The sequence below is a fragment of the Anomaloglossus baeobatrachus genome, chromosome 1 (genome assembly GCF_048569485.1).
Source record: "Anomaloglossus baeobatrachus isolate aAnoBae1 chromosome 1, aAnoBae1.hap1, whole genome shotgun sequence".
Taxonomy (NCBI): Eukaryota; Metazoa; Chordata; class Amphibia; order Anura; family Aromobatidae; genus Anomaloglossus; species Anomaloglossus baeobatrachus.
In genome coordinates, this window is record NC_134353.1 from 752,663,781 (window position 1) to 752,674,368 (window position 10,588).

The 10,588-nt window shown below is 50.4% G+C and overlaps 1 protein-coding gene across 1 annotated transcript in view; it reads right to left on the bottom strand.

The window, feature by feature from the left end:
* TMEM116 (transmembrane protein 116) overlaps nucleotides 1-5,485 on the bottom strand; it is a 94,954-nt gene extending 89,469 nt beyond the window's left edge. The window contains exon 1 of the mRNA XM_075323868.1: nucleotides 5,318-5,485. Within this exon, the coding sequence (XP_075179983.1) occupies nucleotides 5,318-5,383 (66 nt within the window). The 5' untranslated portion in view covers nucleotides 5,384-5,485. The remainder of the gene's footprint in view (nucleotides 1-5,317) is intronic.
* Nucleotides 5,486-10,588: the final 5,103 nt, after the last annotated feature.

The following is a 10,588-nucleotide window of genomic DNA, read 5'->3' on the forward strand; positions in this document are numbered from 1 at the left end:
CCGCTGGGATTTCCTTGCAATCCTATTTTTCAGGGATCCTAACAGAAAGCCTTTTGCAGTACTTTAGGGCATGTGTGTGACCTTAGCCGATCATGCCTATGTTTACACATGACTTTCTCTATTTTGATGTCCCTTTATAGGTATAAACTGTAAGTTTTACTCTTTATATATCAAGCCTTGTAGTTACAAGTACATCTCAATAAATTAGAATATACTCAAAAAGATCATTTATTTATAATTCAAAAAGGCAAACATATTATATAGAGTCATTACACACAGAGTGATCTATTTCAGGTGTTTATTTCTGTTAATGTTGATGATTATGGTTACAGCCAATGAAAACCCAAAAGTCATTATCTCAGAAAATTAGAATATTATATAAGACCAACTGAAAAAATGCTTTTAAATTCAGAAATGTTGGCGCCTACTGAAAAGTCTATACAGTAAATGCACTCAATACTTGGTCGGGGCTCCTTTTGCATGAATTACTGCATCAATGCGGAGTGGCATGGAGGCGATCAGCCTGTGGCACTGCTGAGGTTTCTTTTGGAAGCCCAGGTTTCTTTGATAGCAGCCTCAAGCTCCTCTGCATTGTTGGGTCTGGTGTCTCTCGTTTTCCTCTTGACAATACCCCATATATTCTCTATGGGGTTTAGGTCAGGCGAGTTTGCTGGCCAATCAAGCACAATGATACTGTGGTTATTAAACCAGGTATTGGTACTTTTGGCAGTGTGGACAGGAGCCAAGTCCTGCTGGAAAATAACATTTCCATCTCCAAAAGCTTGTCAGCATAGGGAAGCATGAAGTGCGCTTACTTTAGTCTTAATAAAACACAGTGGACCTACACCAGCAGATGACATGGCTCCCCAAACCATCATTGATTGTGGAAACTTCACACTAGACCTCCAGCAGCTTGGATTGTGGCCTCTCCACTCTTCCTCCAGACTCTGGGACCTTGATTTCCAAATGAAATGCAAAATTTACTTTCATCTAAAAATACCACCTTGGACCACTGAGCAACAGTCCAGTTCTTTTACTCCTTGGCCCAGGTAAGACGCTTCTGGCGTTGTCTATTGGTCATGAGTGGCTTGACACAAGGAATGTGACACTTGTAGCCCATGTCCTGGATACGTCTGTGTGTGGTGGTTCTTGAAGCACTGACTCCAGCAGCAGTCCACTGCTTGTGAATCTTCCCCAAATTTTTGAATGGCCTTTTATTAACAATCCTATCAAAGCTGCTGTTATACCAATTCCTTGTGCACCTTTTTCTACCACACTTTTTTCTTCCACTCAACATTAATATGCTTGGATACAGCAATGACCTTTTGTGGCTTGCCCTCCTTGTGGAGTATGTCAATGACTGCCTCCTGCACATCTGTCAAGTCAGCAGTCTTCCCCATGATTGTGTAGCCTGTTTGAAAGGGTTTTGTGGTAATTATTCTAATTTTCTGAGATAATGACTTTTGGGTTTTCATTGTCTGTAAGCCATAATCATCAACATTAACAGAAATACACACTTGAAATAGATCACTCTGTGTGTAATGACTCTATATAATATATGCAAGTCACCTTTTGTATTGAATTTCTGAAATAAATTAACTTTTTGAGGATCTTGTAATTTATTCGGATGCACTTGTAGTTTCCACCAAATTATGGGATTACTGCTGTTTCTAAGGCCTCTGTCACACGTTCGTGCCTCCGGTATGTGTTTGGCAGTTTTTTCACGTACCGGAGACACGTACACCCGTGGACCGATGTTACCCTATGGTAACAGGCACATTAACGTAAATCCACGCGGAACGTGTGTCCATGTGGATTGTACGTTTGTGCGTGTTTAAAAGTGGCCGATATGTCCACGTATCCTCCGGCATCACGGGTGTCACACGGCCCGCACCCGTACCACACGGGTGTAGTGTGGATGCGGTCCTGTGTGACACGCACCGGAGAAACACGTGTCTTTATTATAAAATAAAAAAAACAAATACTCACCTCCTTCTTCCCTGCAGAATCTTCCGCAGTAAATAGTTGCTGCCGGCCGGCGCTCATTATGAGAGTGTTAAGAAGGTGGGCTAGATGTCACGGGCACTAATCTCCACCCCTCCGCTCAACCGGAAGCAGCATCAGCGGGGAGTGGGAGTGGCTGGAGCCGAAGATCAGTACCCTGGACAGCAGCAAGGACCATGTGAGTATGTAAATTACCGGTTCTCCGTGTGTTATCGCGGATAGCACATGGAGAACACACGTGGACCACACGTACCGAAGACACGTACTTACCACACGCAACACGCAAGGAAAATACGTGTCTCGTGGCACGTGCGTGATTTTCACGTGTGTGGCAGAGGCCTTACACTGTGGGACCAGGGACCCAGTGACACCTAGTGGCAGAGGCCTAAGATTAAGCTTCCATGGAGAGTTTTTGATACTACGTATTTTCACTGAGCAACAAAACAGTGTTTTATGGTTCCAGCAAAGTGGATGGGATTTATACAACTCTCACACCCACTGTGTTTTTTTCACACATTGTAAATTGACCTGCGCTGCGTGTTTCAGTTTATCTTATGGGTACGCTGAGTTTTAGGTGCGGATTTTTCTCATAGAATTGCATTAGATGTGAAAAATCCACAGGCAAAAAAAACATCTGCGTTATTGCTGCATTTCTGCTGTGAAAAGCACTAAAAACGCATGTAACTCACACGATTATCAATACATTTTTACCAACGCCAAATACCAGGAATAATCAAAAATAAAAAAAAAACACAATTAAAACACTCATTGGGGAAAAGGAGCCTTGATTTTAAACCGGATTCACACTTGTATTTTTAAAGCCAAAGGCAGAAGTGGATCCATTAGGTGGGAGAAGCCAAGGCCGACCTTTATACTGACTCTTTAGGTCCTAAATGACTGTGATAACCCTAGAGCAATGATGGACCTAATTTATTATAATGTAACATATTCCGGTGCATAATATAGACCTACTTACATAGCAACTACAATCTGGGCTTCATTATCTAAACAGCATTGCCAGAAAGGTGTCAGGCTCACTTTATTTTATATAACTTTGGCCCCATTTCTGCTATTTTGGCTGATTTTAACCTGCACTCCCTACAAGTTTCTTGATACATGGCCCAGGTCTGAGGCTATTGTAGAAGAAGGAAGAATTACAGAATATAATCATCCTCTGGGCTCCGGCTGTACGGATATAGTCAGAATATCTCACGCTGTATTATTACCCTCAGTCAGTGTATGGGAATGTGTGCGAAGAAAGCATAGAACTCAACAAATAGAGAGCCCCTAACAGTGACCCCACCAGAGCGACCCCTACAAGGATGGATGATAACAGCGGAGAAGATGAGTAATGAGATGTCCTCTGCTTTCTGCTCACACATCTCATATTAATCCATCTCATAGTTACTTATCTGTATATCTATCTACGCTATATACATATACATCTATATATACTGTATATCCACCATATCGCATACAAATCTACCTATTTGTCATAGATATGACACAGATGGACAGAGATAAAAAGATAGTTCAATCTATTCTCTATCTACAGTATCTATCTATTATCTCTCTTTCTATCTATTCTCTATCTCTCTGATATCTATCTATTATCTATCTCTCTATTTATCTATCTGATATCTATTTACTCTCTTTCCATCCATCAATCAATCTATCTGTATATCTATCCCTCTATCTATTTATCCCTCTAGCCCTCTATCTATCCCTCTATCCATCCATCCCTATATCTATCCTTCTATCTATCTATCTATCTATCTATCTATCTATCTATCTTTCCCTCTATCTATCTATCCATCTATCTATTTATCTATCTATCTTTCCCTCTATCTATCTATCTATCTATCTATCTATCTATCTATCTAGCCATCTATTTATCTATCTATCTATCCCTCTATCTATCTATCCCTCTATCTATTTATCTATCTATCTTTCCCTCTATCTATCTATCCATCTATCTATCTATCCCTCTATCTATCCCTCTATCTATCCATCCCTATATCTATCCTTCTATCTATCAATTATCTATCTATCCCTCTATCTATCCCTCTATCTATCCCTCTATCCATCCCTATATCTATCCTTCTATCTATCTATCTATCATCTATCCATGTATTTATCTCTAAAATGTGTCACTGTTATCTGCTGATTAAACTCCTGTATAAAGTCCTGATGAAACAGATGAGAGTTTCTTCTCTTCAGAGGATGTGATCTCTCTACTGATCAGTTATCAAACCAAACGAGGGCAGCGATTATCAGGATACACAGGATAGTCACAATGCAGACGATACACAGGATAGTCACAATGCAGACGATACACAGGGCTCCCGGGATGGGACCCATGATTACTGCCCCAGATTACGGCCACAATCAGCCGCACGTCCATCCTTCCCCGCCCGGATGAGCGCTGCAGGTGTCCGAGTGTGACCGCTGCTGGGACCCGGTCACATTATGGGGGCTGCTGGGACCCGGTCACATTATGGGGGCTGCTGGGACCCGGTCACATTATGGGGCTGCTGGGACCCGGTCACATTATGGGGGCTGCTGGGACCCGGTCACATTATGGGGCTGCTGGGACCCGGTCACATTATGGGGGCTGCTGGGACCCGGTCACATTATGGGGGCTGCTGGGACCCGGTCACATTATGGGGGCTGCTGGGACCCGGTCACATTATGGGGGCTGCTGGGACCCGGTCACATTATGGGGGCTGCTGGGACCCGGTCACATTATGGGGGCTGCTGGGACCCGGTCAAATTATGGGGGCTGCTGGGACCCGGTCACATTATGGGGGGCTGCTGGGACCCGGTCACATTATGGGGCTGCTGGGACCCGGTCACATTATGGGGCTGCTGGGACCCGGTCACATTATGGGGGCTGCTGGGACCCGGTCACATTATGGGGGCTGCTGGGACCCGGTCACATTATGGGGCTGCTGGGACCCGGTCACATTATGGGGGCTGCTGGGACCCGGTCACATTATGGGGGCTGCTGGGACCCGGTCACATTATGGGGGGCTGCTGGGACCCGGTCACATTATGGGGCTGCTGGGACCCGGTCACATTATGGGGCTGCTGGGACCCGGTCACATTATGGGGGCTGCTGGGACCCGGTCACATTATGGGGGCTGCTGGGACCCGGTCACATTATGGGGGCTGCTGGGACCCGGTCACATTATGGGGGCTGCTGGGACCCGGTTATATTATTGGGGCTGCGCTGCTCGTCCCATAAGAAAAAAGTTTCCGGGAGTCTCGGTGCAGGCGCAGCGCTTCTCAGTGATGGACGCGCATCTCTTACCTCGGCCAGGTCATCTGCTTCTGTAGTATTCACCCACATAATAATGTAATCCACCTCTGAACCCATGGAGGAAGGAGATCGCCCAGCCGCACTGCAGCCGCACTGGAGCCGCACTGGAGCCGCACTGGAGCCGCACTGCAGCCGCACTGGAGCCGCACTGGAGCCGCACTGGAGCCGCACTGGAGCCGCACTGGAGCCGCACTGCAGCCGCACTGGAGCCGCACTGCAGCCGCACTGGAGCCGCACTGGAGCCGCACTGGAGCCGCACTGCAGCCGCACTGGAGCCGCACTGGAGCCGCACTGCAGCCGCACTGGGTATCACTTGCAGGTCAGGGAGTGAGGAGCCCGGCGGCGACAGCAGCTCTGCCCATCCCGGCACCGCACACAGCACAGCGGACAGCGGCAGCCGCGGTATATAACTGCTGGGGGCGGCACCGAGGGCACTGAGGCGGGAGATCTGAGGTGACCGAGACAGGGAGTCCTGCTGACGGCTCAGGGCACTGCACTCCCAGCAATGGTGACCGCTCACCTCTCCCCATAGAGAGACAGCACTCCCCGTAATGGTGACCACTCACCTCTCCCCATAGAGAGACAGCACTCCCCGTAATGGGGACCACTCACCTCTCCCCATAGAGAGACAGCACTCCCCGTAATGGGGACCACTCACCTCTCCCCATAGAGAGACAGCACTCCCCGTAATGGGGACCACTCACCTCTCCCCATAGAGAGACAGCACTCCCCGTAATGGGGACCACTCACCTCTCCCCATAGAGAGACAGCACTCCCCGTAATGGTGACCACTCACCTCTCCCCATAGAGAGACAGCACTCCCCGTAATGGGGACCACTCACCTCTCCCCATAGAGAGACAGCACTCCCCGTAATGGGGACCACTCACCTCTCCCCATAGAGAGACAGCACTCCCAGCAATGGTGACCACTCACCTCTCCCCATACAGAGACAGCACTCCCCGTAATGGTGACCACTCACCTCTCCCCATACAGAGACAACACTCCCAGCAATGGTGACCACTCACCTCTCCCCATACAGAGACAGCACTCCCCGTAATGGTGACCGCTCACCTCTCCCCATAGAGAGACAGCACTCCCCGTAATGGGGACCACTCACCTCTCCCCATAGAGAGACAGCACTCCCCGTAATGGGGACCACTCACCTCTCCCCATAGAGAGACAGCACTCCCCGTAATGGGGACCACTCACCTCTTCCCATAGAGAGACAGCACTCCCCGTAATGGTGACCACTCACCTCTCCCCATACAGAGACAACACTCCCAGCAATGGTGACCACTCACCTCTCCCCATACAGAGACAACACTCCCAGCAATGGTGACCACTCACCTCTCCCCATACAGAGACAGCACTCCCCGTAATGGTGACCACTCACCTCTCCCCATACAGAGACATCACTTCCAGCAATGGTAACCACTCACCTCTCCCCATACAGAGACAGCACTCCCAGTAATGGGGACCACTCACCTCTCCCCATACAGAGACAGCACTCCCAGTAATGGGGACCACTCACCTCTCCCCATACAGAGACAGCACTCCCAGCAATGGTGACCACTCACCTCTCCCCATACAGAGACAGCACTCCCAGTAATGGTGACCACTCACCTCTCCCCATACAGAGACAGCACTCCCAGTAATGGGGACCACTCACCTCTCCCCATACAGAGACAGCACTTCCAGCAATGGTAACCACTCTGCTCTCCCCATACAGAGACAGCACTCCCCGTAATGGGGACCACTCACCTCTCCCCATACAGAGACAGCACTCCCCGTAATGGGGACCACTCACCTCTCTCCATACAGAGACAGCACTCCCTTTAATGGGGACCACTCACCTCTCCCCATACAGAGACAGCACTCCAAGTGATGGGGACCACTCACCTCTAACCATAGAGAGACAGCACTCCCAGCAATGGTGTCCACTCACCTCTCCCCATACAGAGACAGGGTGTCTTGTTGTAAGGATTGTGGGGATGGACTGCAGGGCTGGAATGTGCAGTGGGTCTGTGGGGAGGGACAGTGAGGCGGGTCTGTGGGGAAGGACTGTGAGGCAAGACTGCGAGGAGGGACTGTGGGGTGGGACTGTGAGCCAGGTCTGGGGGGGCACTGTGAGGAGGGACTGTGGGGACGTACTGTGGGCAGGACTGCGAGGAGAGACTGTAAGCACAGAATTTTAAACAGCATGAAAATACTTATACCACAGGCAGCTGACAGGCCGTGGCAGGGATAAAAACCCAACCCACTGTCCTGCCCACCCCAGAGTCCCGCTTCCACAGTTCTGACCAACAGACCCTTCCAACAGTCTCACCCACACATTCCTGCCTCCATAGTCCCGCATCCCACAGTCCCATCCCACCCCACAGACTCTCCCCCACAGTCCCGTCCCACCCCACAGACTCTCCCCCACAGTCCCGTCCCACCCCACAGACTCTCCCCCACAGGTCCCACCTCCACAGAGTCCTGCCCCCACAGTCCCGCCTCCACAGACTCTCCCCCACAGTCCCACCCCCACAGTCCCACCCCCACAGACTCTCCCCCACAGTCCCACCCCCACAGTCCCACCCCCACAGACTCTCCCCCACAGTCCCACCCCCACAGACTCTCCCCCACAGTCCCACCCCCACAGACTCTCCCCCACAGTCCTGCCCCCACAGACCCACCTCCACAGACTCTCCCCCACAGTCCCACCTCCACAGACTCTCCCCCACAGTCCTGTCCCGATGCACAAACTGCTCATTACACAAAAACTTTTAATGGTGGTTAAAGAATAACGAGGCTGCGTATTTCTAGACTGCTCTAACTGTAAAGAGCCCTTTCCTATTGACCTGCTGCAATTGCCTTTCGTCCACACGTAATAAATGTCCTGGTCCTTTGGAAGGAATAAATCATGCACCACACATGTATTTATATATAGATGACCTCCTCTGAAACGTATATTTTCTAAGATAAGCAAGCCCCACTTTTCCTGCCTCTCATCATATAGGTAGGAAGCCTTCCATTCCTTGTAATAATCTATTTGCTGCCTCTGAACTGATTAGAATTCCCGAATATCCTTTTTAAACTGTGGAGCCTAAAACTGGATCCGATATTCTAGATGTGGCCTTACCAATTTTATGTTTGCCCCTCAACATGAACGAAACTATGAATATGTTACAGAAACAATACCATTTAGGATAAGTTCACACCAGTATTGATCTTTGCTGACCAGTCATATCTGTGGGCATGACTGGCTCCACTTGTAGCTCCATGTGCTTCATCCACATAGTGGACGAGTACAGGAGCTGCCTACATTTTTCTCATCCAGACCTGGGGTCCATGTAAAAAATAGCCCATGTGTACTAGCTCCAAGACTAACATTGGTCTGTGGGCTGCCCATGTATGGTCCGTGGCTAACATTGGTCTGTGGGCTGTAGATGTACGGTCTGTGGCTAACATTGGTCTGTGGGCTCTCCATGTAAAGTCCGTCACTAACATTGGTCTGTGGGGTGTCCATGTACAGTCTGTGGCTAACATTGGTCTGTGGGCTCTCCATGTACAGTCTGTGGCTAACATTGGTCTGTGGGCTCTCCATGAACAGTCTGTGGCTAACATTGGTCTGTGGGGTGTCCATGTACAGTCTGTGGCTACCATTTGTCTGTGGGCTCTCCATGAACAGTCTGTGGCTAACATTGGTCTGTGGGGTGTCCATGTACAGTCTGTTGCTAACATTTGTCTGTGAGCTGTACATGTACGGTCTATGGCTATAACATTGGTCTGTGGGCTCTCCATATACAGTCCATAGCTAACATTGGTCTGTGGGCTCTCCATATACAGTCCATAGCTAACATTGGTCTGTGGGCTCTCCATATACAGTCCATAGCTAACATTGGTCTGTGGGTTCTCCATGTACAGTCTGTAGCTAACATTGGTCTGTGGGTGTCGCGGGCGGAGGAGGGGACGCTGCGCTCACCCACTGCTCGGGTCCGGCTACTGCTGCTGCTGCTCGGTGGTGGCTCGAGCGGTGTGCCGGATCCCGGGGACTCGAGCGGCATTCCTCGCCCGTGAGTGAAAAGGGGAATGGTTTTGGGGATTTATTGTCCGTGACGCCACCCACGGTTGTGGTGAGGTTGTGACACCACCACTGCTCTGGACGGGGATCCCGGGAGCGATGACTGGGAGCAGCTTGGATGTTGGTTCTCCCCTCCGTGGGCAGGGGGGTTGGTTGTCCCGGGGCCCGGTGAAGGAGGTAGGGATGGATGACAGGCGGATTACGGGGCCTGGAGAGGTGCAAGGTCGCGAGAGCAGCGCTGTGCCGCACGGCACGGTAGTACTCAGTCAATCACGAAGACACAGTCCTTGGTAAAACACACGGCTGGATGGACGGGGCCCACTGACGGCTGCGGTGGTTTCTGCTCCCGGTAGGTTGATGGTGACTGCCTTTCCCTGCACCTGTGTAGTGTGTACGGTTCCAATGGGTTCCCACCGGTAACCCGCTCCCCAGCTTGGATGGGTGCTGAAGGAGCCCCTCTTGCCCGCAGGCTCTGGCCCTGGGAACTTTAGTCTTGGTGGTGACTGTGTTTCCCGGTTTGAACTGTCGCCTTCTATCGGGACTTGACTGCTGGGATACCCAGGAGGTTCCCTTCACTAATGGATTTGACAAATTCAACGGCGACTCCTAGCCTTGTCGGGGTCCGTAAGCCCTGCTGGATGGTGCTGGCTTCTCTTTGCTCGCCGGTCCAGTACCGCCGGGCCACCGCCCGTCCACGGTCCTTTCGGTTCGCTCCAATCGGCCTCTCCTGCAGACGGTCACCACCGTCTGCCAACCTTGCTGTACCGTCCGGGCCACACACCCGGACACTGTCAGTCTCCTCTGCTACCACTTTCCTCTCCAAAACTGATCTGCTCACTCTACTTTTCCCGCCTCCAGGACTGTGAACTCCTCGGTAGGTGGGACCAACCGCCTGGCCCACCCCCTGGTGTGGACATCAGCCCCTGGAGGAAGGCAACAAGGATTTTGTGTTTGGCTTTGGTGTGCCTAATCGGGGTGTGGGGTGTGTTGGTGTTGTTCTGTGACGACTTGGCTTGTCCAGGGCGCCACATTCCCCCTTAGTAAAATGAAGACCATCCGCGGGCTGCCCGTCCATCACCGGTTTTATTTTAACTGTAAAAAGATAAGAACAGGTAAAACAAGCATTTTCAATCTTCCCACATCGGGAGGCACATTTCTTAAACGTTTCTAACGGTTGTCTTTATTAACGGTACGG